The following is a 22,752-nucleotide window of genomic DNA, read 5'->3' on the forward strand; positions in this document are numbered from 1 at the left end:
ATCAATGGCTAAACCTGCGTATCCCATTATATCCTATTGTCTGTTGAATAAGCCAAATGGCTTCATACAAACATTATGCTGAACTATAAGCTCTTATTTAAAACTACCATTACATTCACTCTATATACTAGGTAAAAATTGAAACATATTAGGATTTACTGTGTTCTCTGAACCAATATGTTTGACAGAGACAACAATGGGTCATAGATAAATGTTATATATATCCTTGTTATGTGGCCTAACCAATAAATCAGTGAGATAGAGAACAATGAATCAACTGGTCTTTTGAAAATCTTTTTCTTTACAGATTGTCTGAAGGAGATGGAGGAAGCAGACCTATTTGACACCAGAAAGTCATCAGGAATAAAGATGGCTGCTTTAAATCCGCAGCATGTGACAATTGTCAATCCTCCTCCTCCAAATTACATCAATACTGAAGGAACAGGTTGCTTAACCAATCAGCTTCAATATTTACAGAGAGCGGTCATGAAAGCGATGTGGAGGCACAACTTTTCTTGGCCATTTCATCAACCTGTAGATGCTGAAGGTCTAAAACTTCCAGTAAGAATTTCCAATAATTTGTGTCTGTGTAGAGAAAAACAATGTAGTTTCATGTAAAGTTAATTGTTAAGAAATGTTGGTAATATAAGCACACTGGTCTCATCTATGGCAAATTATCTTACTCCAAGCAAAAATGAAAGCTAATATAATGCTTCTTTTAAAAATAATGACAGATAAAAACAAGGTTAAGACTTGTAGCAACAGCAGGAAGTAGTGTTATAACTATATAAATTAGTAAATATACACTGCTCAAAAAAATAAAGGGAACACAAGCAGAAGACATCTGAGATCTGAATGAATGAAATAGCCTTATTAAATACTTCGTTCATTACATACAGTAGTTTTGTGTTCCCTTTATTTTTTTGAGCAGTATATATTGCTGTATATTCTGCACATGGCCAAGCCAATTTGAATAGAATCTTCCACCATCTTCCAGTATAGGACTTCATCAAACAGAAAGTTTACTTTACTCCAATCTGAATGACAAAGATTTCCTTACCAGTCAAGGGCAATCATTTGCTAAAGAGATGCAATGCAGAACAGGCCATGTGTTATCTTATATCCTTAGCAGCTTTTCCCCCAACATTGTAATGGTTGAGGTAGATACCACATTCTATCTCAAGACATAACCTGCTTAGTACTACAGCATTTAACTCTACTGAATATTGAAGCATGGGTGTCATATTGAAATAATTGCTATACAATTACATAAGGCAGAGATGGAAATCTGTCTTTTTCCAGATATTTCTGAACTATGGCACTCAGCAGTAGAGTATAGCCAATAGTGAAGGATGCTGGGAATTATAATTCAGCATCATCTGCAGAGCTACAGGTCCCTCTTTCAAGTATAAAAACTTAGACCTATTTCTAATATAATTTTACAATGTGTCATAAAACAGTACCACTTTTAAAACTTTGTTACTAATAGAATTCTAATATAAAATTATCGTGGATATGAGAAGCAAAACAAACAAAACCCCACTACAAGTATGTGGCGTTCAACCAGGGGTCATTTTTTTTATTCTTTGACTATCTTCAATCCAATCAAATTTAAGTCTATTGTACATGACCTAAATCTCCTTTTAAAAAGTTCATTCATTTTGTATGAAAAGGTAGGAATGTATACAAAGGTAATGTACTCAAGTCATCAAGTGCCAAAAAGAGATTTAAGCAGAGGCTTGGAAAAAGTAACAGCTTTTATTTTGGCCAAAGAAAATAGCTGGGTGGACGGTTCCACAGCATACAAGCAGCAAGCATGCAAGGAAAGGCCACACCTGGGAAGAGTGTGGTGAACATCTTATACATTCATATAGCCAATCAGAGACAAAAGTTAGTTATCCAACCCTGGGCAATGCCTTGCTCATGCCCTTCTTACCTATACAGCATTCTTTGTCTATGCCCTGTCCATGCCTTTCTTATCTATAGAGCATCCCTTGTAGCCTTGTATGTTCATGCTCTCTTTATCTATTTGGACTCAACCCTGGGCAGCTCCTTGTTCTGCCCTTGTTATTTATTGAGCAAGATGTTCCTGAGTAGCTCTTTGTTCTGTCCTTCTTATCTATTCTCCAAGGATGTGCTTAGCGTCAGCGCTGAAGCAAGGAACAGAAGCGAGATAGCAGGAGTTAGACTAATTCTTTTTTTTTTAATTTTTATTTTCCATTTTTCCAATTTACATAACAATAAGCATTTTTTAACAGTACTGTGTCATGCATCTCTTACAGTTATCTACATTTATTTCTGTACATTTTTGTTTCTCTGTTCTAACCACTTATACCACTTATCCCAAACCTCGTAAAATTCTGTTTCTTCCTTGCCTTTTATTTCTAATGTGAGCTTATACATCTCGACACATTCTAATATTTTATGAATAATCCTCTCATTCCCTGGTATATTTTCAAGTTTCCAATATTGGGCATAAACAATTCATGCTGCTGTTACTATATGTAAAATGATATGTTGGAGTTGCTTCTTTATCTTTTGATTAATTATTCCTAATAAAAGTAATTCAGGTTTAAATTCAATTTGTTCTCCTGTTATCTCTTGTAGCCATCTCCTTATCTGTTCCCAATATTTCTTTGCTTTGGGGCATTGCCACCATATGTGATAAAATGTTCCGTCCTTATATTTACATTTCCAGCAGTCCGGTTTCATATTTGCGTACATTTTAGCCAATCTCGCTGGTGTTAAATGCCACCTATAAAACATGAACTGAAGCAAAGTAGCAAAGGTTAGACTAATTCTTATTACTATGTTCCTATTACTATGTCCCTTCAGTACAAATAGAAGACAATATCTGTAGCTCAGCATTGAACTGTGGAGTTCTTGGTACTCTCTGAGCTTGGTTGTTTGCTTGCAGGTATAGCCAATTAGGTAATACCAGTGCTAGTGGGTGTGGGATTTGCTCTCTGTTTATAGTTTGCCCTGCAATATTGGTGGGGGTATGGTTTTCTCCTTGGTAGTCTTTTGATTAGAGCAGGGGTCACCAACCTTTTGGACCTCAGGGACCACTAAATCCATAATTTTAAATCCCACGGACCACTAATATGATCTGCCTAATGACCGGCTGGGTGGGCATGGCTAGGTGGTCATGTGACTGGGTGGGCATGGCCAACTCGATGTCACTCATGTCGAGGGATGCCTCACCAGCCTCTATTTACTACTCCTCTCCCAGCCACTCCTCGCCTGCCTGCCCGGGTTCCTTAGGGCCTCAACAGGAAGCAGTTGTTGGAGCTAAGCAGCTACCACGAGAAACAGTTGGCAAAACAGCTCAGTTCAAATTGGATCTGACCGGGAAGGAGGGTCAGCAGAAGCACCTCACTGAGGACTATGATCATAGGCTTTTCAAGCAGAGGGAAGACCTGCAGGAGTGCAAGGCCAGGTACTGGTGCCTGGAGGCTCAATGGGCTGAGATGGTCAGTCAGAACAAGGTCCTCTGGCTCTTCGCAACCAGTGGCGCTTCCCTCCAGCCTTCGCCCAAAGCCCCGCACTAGGAGCTGAAGCAGACCCCAAGTTGGAATTTCTGCCCTCCTCTGCCCCACACAAAAAGACCCTGAAGTGGGAAACTCTCTGCAGCAACACAAACATTCATTGCATGTATCCGGCCCAGGGGCTGTAGTTTGAGGACCCCTGATTTAGTGCAATATAAAAAATGCAAATAATTTTTCTGTGGACCACTAAAATTTTCTTGCGGACCACCAGTGGTCCACGGACCACCAGTTGGTGACCGTTGGATTAGAGTATTGTTTTCTGTTTGATTATCTGTTTGACTGTTTGTCTCCTTGGTAGTTTCTTGATTAGGACATTGTTTTCTGCTTGGTTGTTAGTCTGATATTAATCCCTGTTCAACTGGTTGTAGGCTGCTGGATGGGATGTGTCCTGATTTTTTTGTTTTGTTTTCTCCTTAGCTTTTTTAATTGTCTCTTTTGAATACCGTGTAAATGTGGTTTATCTCTATGTGGCTGGCATATCTGAGTGTCAAACTTCCCGGAATTTTCTTGGGGTTTGAGTTTTTTGTCTTGTTTTGGGGATTTAGCTTGGTCTAGGATTCTCAGTTTCCGAGTTGAAACTATGGTTGAGCCTGTCTATGTGCTGAGATTAAGGGGGCTATCATGAATCTGAGTAATTTTGTCAGCAAAATGCTGTGCAAATTGGTCACAGAGAGCCAAGCAACATAGGTTTCATTGTAGTTTCTTTTATTTTATTTGCTTTTGCTATCATCACAGGGGTTGGGTAAGAGATCTCAAATCTTTCTCCTTCCCAATAATGACTTGCTAATGCTAAACAATGCTATTGGAAGACAGCTCTCCAACACAATAGAGGAGAAGTAGACACAGTTTGCCTCCTTATTGCCACACCATAATTCCAAACTGGGATACCTACCATGCTCACTAAAATTGGTTCCTTGTCTTTCTCCACCAGTGCTTTGGGCGTCGTTTTTGGTGTTTTATTATTTCCTGGAAGGCTTCAGTAAACTGAGGCAAAATTTGAGATCTTTCCCTAGAAAGAGGCCCCTCGGCAGGGGTGAAATGCTCCCAGTTCAGACCGGATCGTCCAATCCGGTAGCGATGGCGGCGGGTGGTTAAGAGAACCGGTAGCAAAAATCCCTGCGCCCCCCCACCATGCCCAGCTGAGCCGTGCGATCATCAGAGGCTGTTTTTTAAACTTTTAAAAGCATTTTTTCTACAACCTCTTCGGCCGAAGAGGTGGTAGAAAAAATGCTTTTAAAAGTAAAAAAAAAAAAAAAGTTGGCCACGCCCACCCAGTCACATTACCCCCACCACCACCAAGCCATGCCCATAGAACCGGTAGTAACAAATTTTAGATTTCACCCCTGCCCCTTAGGGCAACAATGTTCAGTACTTGGTTCAACTCCTGTTGCTGGTTCATCAAGCACCGAATAGTTTTCTGCCAAGAGAGCTGGTGATTTCTCTAAGCGCTTTTTGAAAGCAGTGAGATCCATTAGGCTCTTGTGGTGGGTCATTCAAATAGGCTGTTGGCGGCTAACAATAGGGCCATCCAAATAGGACATGTATGCCTAGCAATCACAGGTGGATCCAAAAATGATCTGAAGAAAGACCTCTTAATAAAATGTTCCTTCCAATCATCAGATAAAGCTGCTCATTCTTCTTTACGGGCATTATGCTGCATGGCAATTAGCAATGGCTTAGACCAGTTACCATAAATCAGCACCCTAGGCGAGTCATGTAATTAGTACTCCTCGGTCCATACATGTAATTTTTATTTTTATTTTCTTAAAATGTGTTGCCCTATATAATGTGGCAGCCCCTTGGTTCATCTATACAGATAGATCACCCCTGCTACTAATAACTGGTTCCAGTGGTGGAATTCAGCCAGTTCGCACCACTTCAGGAGAACCGGTTGTTAACTTTCTGAGCAGTTTGGCAAACTGGTTGTTGGAAGAAATCATGAGGGCACCAGTTGTTAAATTACTTGAATCTCACCACTGGCTGGTTCTGAAGTTCATCTATATTCAGGCCTTCATCTCTTATCTCTTCTTAGTTGTGCCATAATACATCTGGACCATTGGGCCTTTACAAATCTTTCTAGGGCTTTGGGGGGATTTTCCCAGTAAAGGCTAAATCCCTCAGACACATGTCCATTTTTGATTTGACAAACTCAACTTGTCAGTTTATCCAAAAAGTGCTTTCAAAGTGACTGCCACCTTGCATATCTGGTGTTGGACCTCTAGAGAAACTGTCATTTGAGCTTAATATAACAAGTTAGGGTTGGAAGTTACCACTGGGCCTGTTCTGCCTGTTTGCATTTCTCAGACAGACACTTAAAATGATTTTTTTTTCTGCGTGTAAAACTATTACACCATCAACCTTGACTTGTCCACTATGGCAGACTTTTGTCTATGGGCCTTTAAAAAGACTTAAAAGAACAATAGGAAATGGGCTTTTTTAAAATTACTTTTCTACTTGCTATCTACCTTCTACAGCAGGGGTGTCAAACTCAAGGCCCGAGGGCCTCATCCAGTTCCCGGGATGCTTAGATCTGGCCCATGGGGCCAGTCTGGAAATATCAAAGGACCGGCCGGTTTTCAGCTGGCAGAGTGCTGCAGGAGGCCACGGAGGCCGAAAACAGGCCGCCCGGGGCCTCCGCACAGCCCATTTTCGGCCAGCAGAGTGCTGCAGGAGGACCGGCTTAGACTGGTTTACAATTATGTAGCCTCAAGTAAGCGTCTGATCTGGATAGAAAACAAGCAACATCCCTATGTTAATACTACAGTTTAATGCAGATTTTACATACTGTAGGTCCATTTAATCTACAATCAACAATCTATTCTGTATTCTATATTCTGTATTCTATTCTGTATCTATAATTGACAGCCATTTCTATTTATTATCCTGGAAATTTACCTCTGCTGTTAGATCTTGTATTATTATTGTTATTTATGCTATTGTATTTTTATTATTAGTTGAATAATAAAAATACAGTAGTATAAATAGCTTTTCTGCCTGGATAAGCAATTTACTATTAAACAATGGAGTATAAATTTAGAAATAAAAAGTTTAGTGGAATATGAAGAATAAGTAATAAATGTTTGCCAGTCATATCTGGTAGAAGTGATAGGAAAATGGTTATAGTAAAGAACTGTGGAAAGAAAGGGGAAAAGGGGCATCTTGAGCCTGTGTCAAATGCCCACCATGACCATGCCCAACTCTGGCCACCACCACCCCGGCTCTCCGAGGTCAAACACATCCCTGATGTGGCCTTCAATGAAATTGAGTTTGACACCCTGTTCTACCCTAATAATCCCTAGAAATCTATAATTTCCCAAAATTCAGGATACACTTAAACATCATTAAAATGATGTTTTAACATAATGACACTGCTCCTTTGCTGTTTGACCACAAATGACGTATGAGCAGGCCATGGTTACAGTTTGAGAATCTTTTGTGCACACAGTGCTGCTTATTGTGAAATTACTCTTTGATGGAATTCAAGTACAGATAATCTTCGACTTATGACTGATCATGTAACAACTATTTGAAATGTAAAAAAGACTTTAAAAATAAAAAAAAAATAAAAATGGGAAAAGAGACAAGTGAAATTCTCTGGTTCAAATATTACTTTTATCTTACCGGATATTGGTAAGTTGCTGTTCTCTTAGCCCCTATATGACTGTTTGCCATTAGCTTGTTTTGAGGGCGGTTACTTGAATTTTCCTTTTATAAATGTAATGTTTCTTATTCCATGTATTTACTAATGATTTAGGTTTCAGTAGGACTGTGGCTGATTTATTGTTTTATGTTAAAGATATTATTGTAGGCAATGACATTGTTCACATGAGAAAGCCTTCTCAATCTCTCCATATTCATGTCACGTATGTATGTTTTAGAGTTACAAACTATGCTCTTTAAATCTACAATCCTCATATGTTGTTGTTTTTCCTCTGCCTCTTATTTCTTTTTAAAACATACAGGATTATTATAATATTGTAAAGGAGCCCATGGACTTGACCACAATTCAGAAACGTCTGGAACATCAATACTACACATGTGCTGCAGAATGTATTGAAAACTTCAAGACAATGTTTGCAAACTGCTATTTATATAATAAGGTATCTACAATGGATGACCGTATCTATAAATATAAATATTTGAGACAAATGTTTGGTTGGGCTACAGTTAGTCCTTATTTAGTGACTGCTTTGTTAACTGTTCTCAGTTACGATGATGATGAAAAAGTAACTTTGCGACCAATCCTCATATTTACAGCCTTTGTACATCTGTAAAGCAAAGGAAAGCTGAAGTAAGATTATAAGCACAGTCCCAGTTTCACTTAGTGACTGCTTCATTTAACAAATGAACTGCCAATCCCAATTGCAGTTGCTAAATGAGGACTACCTGCATTTGGGCTTCTTCAACACCACTTGTTCCATAATGAATTGGTGAAAATAGAAGCTATAAAGAGGCCCTTTCCTTTTTCCTAGTTAGTTTTCCACTTGACTATTAACTATTTTATTTCTTTTATTTATTCTTTATTTCTTGTTTTATTTTTCTAGCAGTCTGTTTAATCATACCCGTTCACCAAGAATACATTTGCAGAAGCTACATGAGGTTGCCTAATGATTTGTCTCAAACTGTCTCTTTTACTTCTGTCCACCAATTTCTGTCGACTATATATAGATGGGGATGATTTTACTGTTCCAATGCAAAGTTAGACTGGTGTCAAAGATTCTTAAGTTCAAATGTGTAAATAAAATCTCCATCTAAAAGAAAACCTATAGTCCCGAGTGACTTCTAAAAAATTTTAGTATAAAGAATATTTTCTTATACATTCAGAGAATTGAGGGTTTCTATACCCTGAGTAGTATAGTGGTGAGATCTAGCAGCTTTATGAGCAATTTTACCTTGGACAGTAATAGGCTCCAACATTTATCTTGCAGCCTGGTGATGACATTGTTTTCATGGCCCAAGAACTCGAAAAAGTATTTCTGCAGAAGATTGCCCAGATGCCCCCAGATGAGAAAATAGTGGTCACCAATAAAGGGAAAAAAGGGGAAGGAAATACAGACAGTAAGAAATGCTTGATTTGATATTTCTAAACAGATTATATTGCTTGCTAAAGCGTTTTTCTAAAATCTTAATAACTGGGCAGAAGCCTTTATAAATGCAGATGCTGGGGGAGGGGGGAGTATATGGTGCCTGTAGACAGTTTGGTATTTGGTTTTAGTAATTTTTGCTGAATTATTGAAGGATAAAGAATACTGCACTTTTTAAGTTGAAACTTTAGAAAAGCCCAGGAAAATGAGGTTGGTAACTATATATCTATGGAGGGAAGGGCAGTGAAATGTATCGTACTTTTAAACCACCTGATTATAAATAAAAATTAAACATTGTCCCTGTATTGGGCTGAAATTCAGCAGGTTCTGACGAACCGGTAGTAGAAATTTTGAGTAGTTTAGAGAACCGGCAAATACCACCTCTGGCTGGCCCCAGAGTGGGGTGGGAATGGAGATTTTGCAATATCCTTCCCCCAGGAGTAGGGAGGAAATGGGGATTTTGCAGTATCCTTCTTCTGGAGTGGGGTGGGAATGGAGATTTTGCAGTATCCTTCCCCTGCCACGCCCACCAAGCCACACCCACCAAGCCACGCCCACAGAACTGATAGTAAAAAAAATGGAATTCTACCACTGCCCTGTATATTTACTGCTGAAAATACAATGGTGTGGTTCATAAGAATGTCTCTAAATTATTTTGTTATTAAACAGGATTAAGATAAAAGAGTGGATTGGTTCCATCTCTTGAGCATAATTCTGTACAGTAATAATCAAACACACTATACTTTTCACATACTCTATGGTTACTACCAGTACTTTCTTCTTCTCTTTCTGTCAAACTGAATTTTCTTTCTCTCTTCTTCGTTACACACTAAGCTCTTAAAGGGAGACCAGATTTTTATCCAAAGTCTGACTTATTTATTGTTCCAAAGGTTTTTTGGAATTAGAGCTTCAATTGCTAGTTAATTCCAGTAATTCTTTCTCATGGGTTTCTTCCATTTCCTTACATCATGCATAGTAAAGCTGTACATCATGTCCTAGTTGCTAATATTTTGTAACATATAGCTTACATCTTTGGTACTTATTAGATAATCATCTGCATTCAAATTAGCCATGATAGTTATCTTCTATTAATGTGCCATTCTTTAAATACTACGGTAATATACTGTTGGTAGAAGCATCATCATTAAGGAACCAACAACCCAAATGGTGTTTCTTGTTTTGGTCATATAAATATTAAATACCCACAGTTATATACCTATTGGAGTCTATAGCACTCGGGTATTTTCTTGCTTTATGCTGAAGTAAGGCAGATTGCCGTGGTTATATCTGAATGCTATAGTTTAAATCTTAGTAATTGTATAAGATGGTGTAGTCTTGTGTGCTATGAAAGTGGGGAAAGAATCACAATGGAGAGTCTAGCTTCTTTATGTGGGAATGCTACCTGGAGCCCATCACTAATACACTATCACTTTGTTTTCTTAGCTGCTGAGCAATCTGATGCAAAAAAATCAATAATTCAGCAGACCAAAAAATCCAGAAAAATCAAGCAGTTCCAAATGAAAATAGCAACCCTACAACTGCACACTGCAGAGCCTTCTCCTTCTTTGAGTGTCACACCAACATCTGAAGCGGTTATCAAAGTAAGACGAAAAAGATATATAGTTCTTTATATTTCAGCAGTTAGAAGCTGTGAGGTTGATTGCATGTTGACTTCAACCTCTTGTTTAGGAAATGGAGAGTAGAAATGGTCACAGTATAGAATTGCCTGATAAGAACTGGTCTCAAGTTGATTTAGAGCACGGTTATCCCAACGTTTGGCTTGCTTGGGCCTCATTATTATCATTATTTTATTTATTTAATTTGTATACCGCCCTTCTCCAACAGGACTCAGGGCGGTGAACAGCCACGGTAAAAACACAACATCTAAAATTTAAAAGCAATTTAAAAAACATTAAATAATTTTGGCCATCAATTTAAAATAACCCAGTTAAAACCAATTATAAATTTGAAACCGCAAGGATGGGGTCAAGCCAGCCCGGCTAGATGAAATAGATGTGTTTTCACGGCCCGACGAAAAATTAAGGAAAGAAAAATTATTTTAGCCTGTGTATAAAATATATAATATAGTTAATGTATATAAATAAAAAGCTTTTATTTTTTTTTTATATTTTATTATCTTTTGGGGCCACATTACTAGCTGTCCAGGGTCGCATATAGCCTGCAGGCTGTGGGTTGGACCAGTGGTGGGTTTCTACTGGTTCGCCCTGGTTCCTGCAAACCGGTAGCAGCGGGAGGCTCCGCTCACCTGCCTGGATGTCATCATGGACAGACTGTGCATGTGCTGGGTGCGCATGGTCACAGTTGTGAACCAGTAGTGAAGGTACCGTATTTTTCGGAGTATAAGATGCACCGGAGTATAAGACGCACCTACCTTTTTCGGTGAGGAAAAGAAGAAAAAGAAATCTCCCTCTGCCTCTGAGCAATTTTACAGCAAAGCAAACAGCCTGCTTTACTTTCATTTTGGTTTTCAGCATAGCTTGATTAGCACAAAGAAAAAAAAAATCTGCTCCAGCAATTTACCTCTTTGCAGCAAGCAGCAGAGCCCTGCGCAAAACAGCTGAGAGCAAATCAGCGGAGAGTCGGGAGGCCGATCCAATCAACTTGTGCTAATTAGGCTGCGCTGAAACTGAAAGAGCTGTTTTTTTCTTGCTGTTTGCTGCAAGGAGGTAACTGCTGTGAGGCACAGGCCAAAGGGTGGGGGCCAGTGGGTGGGCGGGGCTACATTCGGTGTATAAAACGCACCTAAATTTTCACCCCCTTTTAGGGAGGAAAAAGGTACATTTTATACTCCGAAGTATACGGTAAGTGGAACCCACCACTGGGTTGGACATGCCTGATCTAGAGGGCATCACCTTGAGGAAGACTGTTTTAGGTAAGAACTCAGTGCTCAAAGTAGCAGGTCTTTTAGAGGTAAACGAAATACATGTCTAGTAGGATCAGACTGTAAAAATGTAAATATTAAAATAGTACACAATGTGGAAATGTTATATCTATTCATTTACTCATTTTGTCTCTTTCTCCTTACTCTCTGAAACGATGGTACAGTACAGTGTTTAGGCCAAAGAGTAGTCTATAAATCTGAACATTTTGAAAAAGTGTGTTTTTTTAAATTTTTCTAACATATTTGAAAATATATATTTATATTTTTACTTTATTTTGACAAAAAATAATGAATGGCTTCAACTAAAATATTAGTAAGTTTCTTATAGCATCTGGGGGATGAGGAGGATTTTAAAAAAGCTACCTGAGTATTATAATTAAGTTTTGACTGTCTTATTCCAAGGATCGTAAACCAGATTTTAAATGTACAATTCTCTCTTTAATAAGCCATGTTCCTGTAATGAAAAGGGTGTAAAAAGGAAAGCTGATACCACTACAGCGACCATCACCGCAAGCACCGAATCTTCTCCAGTGCTCCTTGAGCCCAAAATAACCAAGATCTCCACTAGAGAAGAATTCCTGTCCCAAGAAGCCTTATCAGATTCGTGGCAGCCAACTGAACCCACAGAAAATATAGAGCTAATAGAACCACTGGAATACTGTAATGAAATTCTTATAGAATTGATGTCAAACCGGCATGCCGCCTATGCTTGGCCATTTTACAAGCCAATAGAGACCGCTGCCTTGGATCCTGAAGAATATCTCAATATTATTAAATGTCCTATGGATCTTGGAACTATTAAAGTAAGTAGGTTTGGCATCATAAATGGAATTGATTGCTCTATACGGGTGGTCCTCAACTTACAACCAGTTGCTTAGAGACCGGTCAAACCAAAAAAGGTATTTACAATCAAGATTCAAAGTTCCAGTGGCAACACACACACCCCGGCGGCAGTCATGTGATTGCATTTTGGTTGCTTGGCAGCCAGCCAGCCTGTATTTATTTATTTATTTATTTATTTATTTATTTATTTATTTATTTATTTATTTATTTATTTATTAGTTCAATTTATATGGCACCCTTCTCCGAAGACTCAGGGCGGCTTACAATGCGTTAAGCAATAGCCTTCATACTTTTGTACATACCTGCGTAGTAGCGCTTTCGACCCCCTCTAAGTGGTGTTCTTTTTTATACAAAGTCAGCTTATTGCCCCCACAATCCGGGTCCTCATTTTACCTACCTTGAAAGGATGGAAGGCTGAGTCAACCTTGAGCCTGGTGAGATTCGAACTTGCAGTAATTGCAGGCAGCTGGTGCTACTTAACAGCACTTTAGTCTGCTGCGCCACCAAGGCTCTTACAGCGGTCTGCAGTATCCTTTGGTCAAATTACTATGATTACATTTGTTGCCAAAAACCAGCATGCTTAACAACCACGCATTCACTTTGACTTCAGCATTCATTTAACCACCACTGCAAAAAATCACCACTCATAAACTTGGGTACAATCACAAACAGCACAACTTACGACTGTAATTCTGGATTCCAATACTGTCATAAGTAAAGGACCACCTATATCTTATGTCATTTTAAAACCAGTGTGTCAGGTAATAGTCATAGGTAATAGGTAATATAAGAGCCTTGGTAGTACAGTGGTCTAAACCACCCTGTTATTAACACAGCTGCCTGCAATTACTGCAGGTTCGAATCTTACCAGGCTCAAGGTTGACTCAGCCTTCCATCCTTTCTAAGGTAGGTTAAATGAGGACCCAGTTTGTGGGGGCAATAAGCTGACTTTGTATAAAATATACAAAAGTATGAAGGCTATTGCTTAAAGCATTGTAAGCCGCTGAGTCTCCGGAGAAGGGCAGCATATAAATCAAATTTTAAAAAAAATAGTCGGATAGCCATCACTTTTCTGCATTAGCGCCAATCTGTCGTTTTCTGTAGTATCTGGCATCCAATAAAATTTGTGAGACTGAAAGAATGACTCAACCTGGTTTGAATCAAAATATTGTCATGTAAGAGGTGATGCCATTGTAGTTATTCATTGCATTGTCTTTGTATAAACTAAAACATGGTAGAACAGTACTGGCGCAGAAACCAAAGGCTTGGTACGGATCCTATGATAGTGAAGGCCTGATCAAAGATGAATTTTAAAAAAAAATAGTAGAAAAGCAAGATATAAAACGATATGGAATAGGTAATCCAAAGGTGTTTCCAGCTGTTGCTGCAATAGTGGTGTGGATATCAAATTGGGAAGCATATTGAGAAATACTGTCTCTTGGAAAGTAAAATTAAATATATTATTCCATGTTTGGGAACATAAGATATGTTGTAAATGTGAGGCTACAGAATCGTATATGTTAACACTGGTGACCATAAAACTTGACACTTTGTGTGATTTTGCTTACTCAACGTTCTCATTCAGAGCATAGATATTACTATAAGATACCTGGCTGAAAGAATTCTTCTATTTTTTACAGAACAAACTGGATAATTGTGAATATAAAGACACACAAGAATTTGCTGCTGATATTAGGCTAATGTTTATGAATTACTATAGATACCATTCTCCAGATCATGAAATAGTGTCAATGGCAAGAAAACTGCAGGTGAGTTATTAACAAGGGGAAAAAATAATACATTTCATTGGAAGATCCCAGTGAAATTACAGTAAGTGCTGTTGTGCAACATAGTACATAGCTGGAGAAGTGTTCCTGCCTGAAATTAAGAATAAGTTATTATCCTCTGAATTCCATTTACTGTATATGAACCTGCACAACTGTCAATTAAATTGAACTTCTATACTGGTTATGATACAATATCCTCCATTGCAGCCAAGAGTAGCTGCAATGGTCAGCTTGTGGATGAAGGGCAAGTTACTTAGTAAACATACATATCTCCTCTCTAGCTACTTAAATCACATCTGTATGTCCTCCATTCCTTATTGTATGTCAGAGGCTGTCTCTGAATTTTGCTTATTTTTTGTTGCTAGTGCAACATTGGGTTAAAAGTCCTAGACTGCAGAAACCCTTAGTCATGGAGAAGGTTTTTAAATCTAGCTACCTTTCTTCTGTGAAGGATGTCTTTGAGATGATGTTTGCCAGAATTCCAGATGAACCACTTACTGGTAAACCTCTGCTGCATACAACAACAAGGAGCCCCACTCCTGTATCTAGTGATAGCAGCTCTAACATCTCATCTGATGAAAGCTCTGAAAAAGAACAAGCGAAACGCCTTGAAGAACTCCAAGATCAAGTAAGTGACTGTGTACGTAGTTCCATCAGAAGAAAAATTTGGGATTCCAGCTTTAGCCGGGGTTGCGCAAGATTACACAAAAATGAGATCCAGACAGTTGTGAAAAAAGAATTATTTATTCCCAAAAGCAAAGAAATTTGCCTAAAGAGAAAATGGAGCACAGAGAGATTGTTTTATAGGTGTGGGCTTGATGGGCATGCTGGTTCTAGTGTGTGATATTTGAGGGGTGTGGGTCAGTGGTGAAACATAGCTGGTTCTAACCGGCTCAGGCGAACCGGTAGCACCGGTGGTGGGAGGTTCCGCCCACCCACCCAGACATCATCATGTTTGTTTTTGACCCTCTGCACATGTGTGGAAGAGGCACGCACGCTCACATTTGCGAACCGGTAGTGAAGATAAGTGGATTACACCTCTGGTGTGAGTGTGTGTATGTGTTGACCCTGGAGAAGAGGTTGATTAAATCAAGTGATGTGGACTGAGTCTTTTTGTTTGAACTGTGATCATTATAATTAAGTTTATATTGTGTTAATTTAGTTTTGTGTGTTTGCTTGTGTGTGTTTACAGTTTGAAATAATAATAATAACAATAATAACTTTATTGTCATTGTACGTGTATACACAGTACACCCATACAACGAAATTCACTTAACACCCAAAGACCAGGTCCAACACACATAACAATCCCCAAACACACTCCCCCCCACCACAATTCCCCATCCCCAAACCACCCAAACATCCACACAACAGACCAAGTAAATAAGTGTTTAATGGAGACCTGGCTTAATTAACATATGATTCCCTATCCAATATTTCTAACACAATTATATACATTCATAAATTCTTCCCGCAGTTCCACATGGCTATATTTTGCTCCTATTGGTGGTTAGTAAAAAGGATGGGATCATTTGTGGTATAAGAGGAGAGAAAATGTCTAAGAAGGGAGAAAGAACTGTGTTGAAATCACTTCCTTACCGAACACAGCTAATAGAAAATAAGAAATTAACCAGATTTTTGGTTACATTAACATTGTCTAATTATAGAAAACAAGGCATTTCTATATTTGCATTCCCACTGTGTGAGAAAAAAAATGTGCATTTCTTATGTAATTTCACAACACAATGAAATCACTAGTCTATTGCACAATCATGTATAGCATGAGTTTTTTTAAAAAAAGTCAACAAGATATAACTAGTACTGCTTGATTCATTATACTACAGCTTTGCTTACTTAATCCTCATGAATTATAACTATCTGTCAGCCTAACAAGGTATATAAGAGCAGAAAATCATTTCAGCCTATAGGAAGGCTGAAATCTACTTTTATTGAGAGTGGATATAGTAAGTTGGATGGGGATGTGGTGGCTCAGTGGTTAAGATACTGAGCTTGTCAATCAGAAAGGTCAGCAGTTCGGCAGTTCAAATCCCTAAAGCCACATAACGGGGTAAGCTCCCGTTACTTGCCCCAGCTTCTGCCAACCTATCAGTTCGAAAGCATGTAAAAATGCAAGTAAAAAAATAGGAAAAATCTTGGTGGGAAGGTAACAGCGTTGCGTGCGCCTTCTGTGTTTAGTCATGCCAGCCACATGACGACAAAATTGTCATCAGACAGCACTGGCTCTTTGGCTTAGAAACGGAGATGAGCACCGCCCCCTAGAGTCGGGAACAAGTAGCATGTATGTGCGATGGGAACCTTTACCTTTATAGTGAGTTGGAAATCCCTTCTTATACTCCTGTGAATTAGAGAGGTGATCATTGTGGACTTAAGGTTTGTTTCACACCTCACTGCTTTGGTAGCATCTTTCATATCTCCATCAAGGTCATTTTCTTTGCTATTTTCAGAACCTTACCTTGTACACCATCACACCGAAGGAAGACAAAAGGAGTATTCAGGTGTTTTTAAAAATGATTTACTTGGGCTCATTCCAGCTGAAATATTTATTAGCAAACAATTATGTTCTGTGCTAACCTTTCATGCTGGCAAGGAGACATAATTAGGAGGAAGGTGCTAAGATAGAAAATGCTGGAACAAACCTCTGCCTGCTTTGAAACCTGCTCTTCTCTTTGGCAGCAAATAGCACTTTGGGTATTTTTCTTGAGCAAGATGTTATATTTTTCCCTTTTAAAAAAAGCCTATACATGTTTCATAATAGTTCCTCTCCAGCTAAACAAGAGCCATATTTCCACCCCACACCATCTGTTTGTTCATAGAAACTGTGTTAGTTCCTAAATACTACTACTGATCATTCCCATGTAAGGGAAAAACTAGGATGGGGAAGTGAAGGGATGAAAGGTTTAGATCATACTATAGGGCCGTGATGGCAAACCTATGGCACGTGTGCCACAGGTAGCACACGGAGCCATATCTGTGGGCACACAAGTGTTGCCCTAGCTCAGCTCCAGTGCACATGCGCACACCAGCCAGTTGATTTTCAGGCTTCCAGTCCCACCGGAAGTCGGGAAATGGGCTGTTTCCAGCCTCTGGAGGGTCTCTGGGGCATGGTGGGGAAGGCCGTTTTCACCCTCCCCAGGCTCCAAGAAAGCCTCTGGAGCCTGGGGAGGGTGAAAAACAGCCCTACCTGGCCCACCGTGCCATTGCGTGCCAAAAGCAGGGAAAGCACGGGGGGGTCGTGCACACATGTGCGGGGGGTGGGGCACATTGAATTGTGGGTGTGGGCACACACACGTACAACCCCTCCCGCTCCCGGCACGCAACAGCAAAAAGGTTAGCCATCACTGCTATAGGGGATCTCAGTATTCTTGGACTGCAGGCTGGAGAAGCAAATAAGAGGAATAATTTGAAGAAAATACCCACTAGCCCTCCTGATTCTTTTTAAGCTTCCCTGCTAGCATTCCATTTTAAATCTGTGGCTCTTTTGAATAATCCTGGTTTTTTTTTTTTTGGTTTTTTTTTAATTGAAAAAGTTTTTCAAATACAAATTTTTCCCCCCTTTTTTTCCCCCTCCTCCCTAACCCCCCCTCACCCTCCCCTCACCCTGTGACTTCTTCATAATAAAACCCAAATTCATAACAGATTATATAATACTTTACCATCCCCTTACTCCATCCCCATATGCTGACCCTTTCTTTCTAATAATATTATTATCATATCCCCCTTATACTATGCATTTCAAAATGACATTCTATTATAACATTATAACATTATATAATAACTCCTAATTTAGCATAATAATATTATTATATCTCCCAGTTTAGCGATTTCTGCTCATAATCTACCCTTTTTCTAATCCCCCATACATATATCTCTTAAATCAAATCTTTTATGTATATTAATATAACATTTCAAAGCCTTCCGCTATAAAACTATATAATAAATTCTAATTTAACATTTATTCAATTCATAGTCTACCCATTTCCTTCACCCCCATCGTTATATCTCTTAACTCAAATCTTTTACATATATTCATATCTAAACATAATATCCCTTTTCTTAAACTAAACAATCAATAAATCAATAAGCTAACCTGTCTCCACCCACTTTCCTACAAGACTACCATACTTAATAATTCTTAATATCTTTATTCTTCTGCCCACACCACTAAGAAATATTCCCTTATGTAAATAAAATCCTCTTAAAAAAAACTTTAGGTTTATAATCCATATAATATCTTCTGTAATGTCTTTCAACTGGATTGTAAACTCCATCACCCATATTAGGGTAACATCACATCCTAATTCCAACACTATGTTCGGTATCTTCCATTACCATCTGCCCCCATCAATAGTAAATATCTTCATAAAAAAAAATAACAAAAAAAACCAACCACTTTATATTTGTATTCCATATAGTGTCTGTAGAGGTGTCTTTTATCCAAATTATTAATTCCAACCATTGTAATAGGGTAACAGCCAGATCATCTGCGTGCCCCAATTCCATAACACTCTTGCTTTGTGGCTCAACATAAACGTAGTATATTTATCAAAGAATCCAAAAAAAGATAGTTCCAATCCATTCAGTTTAAGGCCCTTTTCACATCCCAAAAGAACAGCACTGCAGAGGTCTGTCATAATCCTGGTTTTTTCCACCCCACAATGTCTAGTCTAAATTTAAGAAACTTTACCCAAAGGGGAGAAAAAATTCTCATCCATAGTTTTTTTTTATCTACTTCCTATTGAAACCCTTTTTAACCAGGTTTACTATCAATGCTCCACCAGCAATTCCTCTCACTACTTTAGAACCAATAAGACTCAAGTCACTATGAGTCTTGGGTCTTATTGAGATATGAGGAATGCAACACAGATTTGCATTCCTGCATTCAGAAGCAAAGGCTGAGAACAGCTTTACTTTACTGCTTCGTTAAAAGATCAACCACACAGATACACAGCTTTCTTCAGGTACACGAATTGCCTGACATAACTAGTGAACTCAAAAGGCTGGAACCTTGATCTCTGAAGGCTTACTCAGTCTTTTCCTTATCCAAGCCAACCTTTAAAAAGGCAATACCATTCAACGCTTCCTTTGGCAATAGTGTTCAAGCTCAGTTGAAAAACTTACTTACTTACTTAACTTGCTGACTGACTGACTGACAACTACAATTTTTGAGTCTTGTTGCTATCTAAAACCAACCAGTTCCTTGGAAAGCTCTTGGCAGCTCTCTGCCAACTTCACTTGAACCTAAGTTGCAGGCAGCCATAACAACAAGGAACATAGTAAAAAGGAAGCCTTATGTGCTCTCTCTTTGCCTTTTGCTCACAAGTAGTCATTCTCTCACCTTCCTAAGTGGAACAATTTGGTCTGTGGCTGACACACCAGGCTAGAAAGCAGAAGAGGAAGGAGTATAAAAAAAGTCATAAATGGCAATCCCATGACTGTGGGACACTATAATATAATTGCAAGCCAGTTGCCAAGTGCCCAAATTGCGAATGCATGACAATGGAGACACTGTACTAGGATTGGTCCCAAGTATCCCTTATTCAGCTCTGTCAGAACGTTGATTCATCACTGAATGGGTAGACCTGAAATTAAGATTACCTGCAATGTAATCACTTGTAGTGCAAATTCTAAATACACCTCTGTTCCCCTTATAGTTTATATAGTACAGTATAAATTTCTATGAAGATTTTCAGTCATCCAGGTCATGGTTGTCCCAAAGATGCTTTTTCAAAAGGCAACTGAACTTCGTTTATCTTGAAGACATTCCGCTTCTCATCCAAGAAACTTCATCAGTTCATGAAGAAATTAATTGGATGAGAAGCAAAACATTTTTAACAAAGTCCAGTTGCCTTTTGAAAAAAAACATCTTTGGTACAGTATAAACTGTTTCACCAATTGCTCAGATTAGAGCACTCTCAAGAACATTCACAGAACACTACAACTTTGAACAAATCAGGTTTTTATTCATATTCCTCTCTCTGTTCCTCTCTCTAGCTTAAAGCTGTTCACCAGCAATTGCAAGCTTTGGCTAAAACAACCATGCCCAGATTGAAGAAGAAAGGAAAATCTAAGGAAAAAAGCAAAAGCAAAGCAAAAATGAAGCCCACGATTCAGAAAAGCAGAAAAATGAAGCCGCTGAAGAAAAAAATGTCTTTGAACCTGTAAGGCTGCTTATTGGCATGAATTTGTACTGAAAGCTGCTGGTCCCAGAGTTAATGATTGTTTATTCTCTCTCTTGCAGCCATTCCAAGAAAAGCCAGCAGCAAGAAGAACTTGCAGGACTCAAGAGTGAGGACGAGGATACTGCCAAACCAATGACTTATGATGAAAAGAGGCAATTAAGCCTAGACATAAATAAACTCCCAGGGGAGAAACTTGGCAGAGTGGTCTATATTATTCAGTCAAGGGAGCCATCACTGAGACATTCAAATCTTGAAGAAATTGAAATTGATTTTGAAGCTCTCCAAGCATCAACTTTACGGGCACTGGAGAAATATGTCATGACTTGCTTGAGAAAAAGACCCAAGAAAAATTATGGTGCGTTATACAACATGCCTAAAAAGGGAGGGGGAAATTGTATGATTTTTTTCCCCTAGATAATTGCTTGGATGTTGTTCCTGATTTCCTTCCTCTTCCTTTTGTATCTAGCAAAAAACCCCAAAGACCAATTTACGTTAGAGAAGCCACAAGCTCAGAGGTTGCTGAATGTCAGCGGCCTGCTCTGCTCAATCAAGCAAAATGCAAAATGTAAGTGAGCCCTCCCTAATGAAAGAATGGTGTGGGGATCTTGATAATCTCTGTGCACTTTATCCAGGAATATACTTTTCTGGAATGTGCCACATGAATTGGTGTTCTGTCCTATGGCAAACATTATTAGCTTAATAATGCCAGTTAACTCCATATCAATTATTTTTGCTTAAATGTTGCTCCCTGATTCCCAACACAGCGACTTTATTAATAAATCGGAATAGAGCTAACTGAGACCTCCAACGGCACCTTGGAGGTCTTCTAATCCAACTCCCTGCTCAAGGAGGAGACCCTATACCAGTGATGGCGAACCTTTTAGACACCGAGTGCCCAAACTGCGCATGAGCATGCCCAAGCTGAAAGGTGTGTGCGCACATGCGTGTGCATGCACAGACATGCACAAACATGTGCATGCACGGACATGTACACATGTGCAGCAGAGACCCGAAGACCAGCTGGCTGGCGGGAGGCGGGGCATCCCAACACCGGCAGCATGGCAAGAGGTAAAATCTTTTTCTTTCGTGAGCTTCTGTTTCGGCATTTGCAGGGAAACAGAAGCTCACAAAAGAAATAATTTGGAGCTGGGGTGATGGTGCACGTGCCAGTAGAGAGGGCTCTGTGTGCTTGCCATAGGTTCGTCATCATGGCCCTATACCATTTCAGACAAGTAGCTGTCCAGTCTTTTCTTAAAAGCCTCCAGCGATGAAGCACCCACAACTTCTGAAAACAGGTCATTCCACTGGTTAATCGGTCTCAGTTAGGAGGTTTCTCCTTAATTCCTGGTTGCTTCTCTCCTTGATTAGTTTCCATCCATTGTTCCTTCTCCTGCCCTCTTGTACTTTGGAAAATAAATTGACCCCCTCTTCTTTGTGGCAGCCCCTCAAATACTGGAATACTGCTGTCATGTCACTCCTACTCCTTCTTTTCTCTTGACTAGCCATACCCAATTCCTGCAACCATTCTTCATATGTTTTAGTCTCCAGGCCTTTAATCATCTCTGTACTTTTTGTCCCCCAAAGTTCTCCTTTAAGTTTAAGTTCTCTGTGTCTTACAGCTGGAAAAAATGCTGAATCAAAAATCTACGGAAGGCCTAGTCGACTAAGTGAAAGCAGCAGCAGCAGCAGCAGCAGCAACAGCAATGTCTCCTCTGCGTCTGAAAGCACCAGCAATGATTCCAGTTCATCCGACAGCAGCAATTCTGAATCAGGTTTTTATTAAGATTTTTCAGAAAGAATGCCTCTGGCAGACTTCCTGTAAAATATATTAGCTTTGATCTAGAAAACTAAAGTCCTGATTTACTTCACACACACACACATATGTTCACAAATATATAAGATTATAATATATAATAGTACATATAATCTAAGGAACAACATCAAAGCTCTCTGTCCAAAACAGTAAAGTGCTAGGATCAGCTGAGATTCTGAGCAGAACCCTCAAACTCCCAGGCCTCTGGTAGAGGATCTGAGATTGAGGAATAGCGAGACCACATCTACAGGGGTGAGAAAGAGGGATGAAAAAATTAGTGTGTCTGTGTATTTGTCATATGTATGTTTGTTTATATATAATTTTAATTGAAAGTTTTAACAACAGTAAGACCTAATACAAAGTAAAATAGAACAAAGAATAAGGAAAAGGGGAAAAGAAAAGAACAAGCTAAAAGTGCAAAAAGAAAATGTAGAAAACAGGAAGACATCAAAAGACACATAAAGAATTGGTATCTGATTTTCATAGCAGTGATAAGTACAATTATATTTTAATCTCCCTCTCTAAAGTTACATCATGACTCTCTTCTTTATATAATCTATTCTGTCTAAGCATCA

At 39.0% G+C, this 22,752-nt stretch overlaps 1 protein-coding gene across 2 annotated transcripts in view; it reads left to right on the forward strand.

Annotated features, from left to right (window-relative positions):
- Positions 1-276: 276 nt before the first annotated feature.
- The window catches only part of BRDT (bromodomain testis associated), a 34,309-nt gene continuing 11,833 nt past the window's right edge, over positions 277-22,752 (forward strand). Inside the window, exons 1-11 of one of the 2 annotated variants that reach the window (XM_034437224.3) lie at positions 277-561; positions 7,511-7,648; positions 8,477-8,606; positions 10,076-10,233; positions 11,981-12,337; positions 14,018-14,146; positions 14,616-14,804; positions 20,177-20,343; positions 20,424-20,719; positions 20,831-20,929; positions 21,984-22,136. In XM_034437224.3, coding sequence (XP_034293115.2) covers positions 322-561; positions 7,511-7,648; positions 8,477-8,606; positions 10,076-10,233; positions 11,981-12,337; positions 14,018-14,146; positions 14,616-14,804; positions 20,177-20,343; positions 20,424-20,719; positions 20,831-20,929; positions 21,984-22,136 — 2,056 coding nt within the window. In that variant the 5' untranslated portion in view covers positions 277-321. The remainder of the gene's footprint in view (positions 562-7,510; positions 7,649-8,476; positions 8,607-10,075; positions 10,234-11,980; positions 12,338-14,017; positions 14,147-14,615; positions 14,805-20,176; positions 20,344-20,423; positions 20,720-20,830; positions 20,930-21,983; positions 22,137-22,752) is intronic. The other variant, XM_034437222.2, reaches the window with a different exon arrangement.

This window comes from Pantherophis guttatus, chromosome 3 (genome assembly GCF_059756535.1).
Source record: "Pantherophis guttatus breed Tessera chromosome 3, ASM5975653v1, whole genome shotgun sequence".
Taxonomy (NCBI): domain Eukaryota; kingdom Metazoa; phylum Chordata; class Lepidosauria; order Squamata; family Colubridae; genus Pantherophis; species Pantherophis guttatus.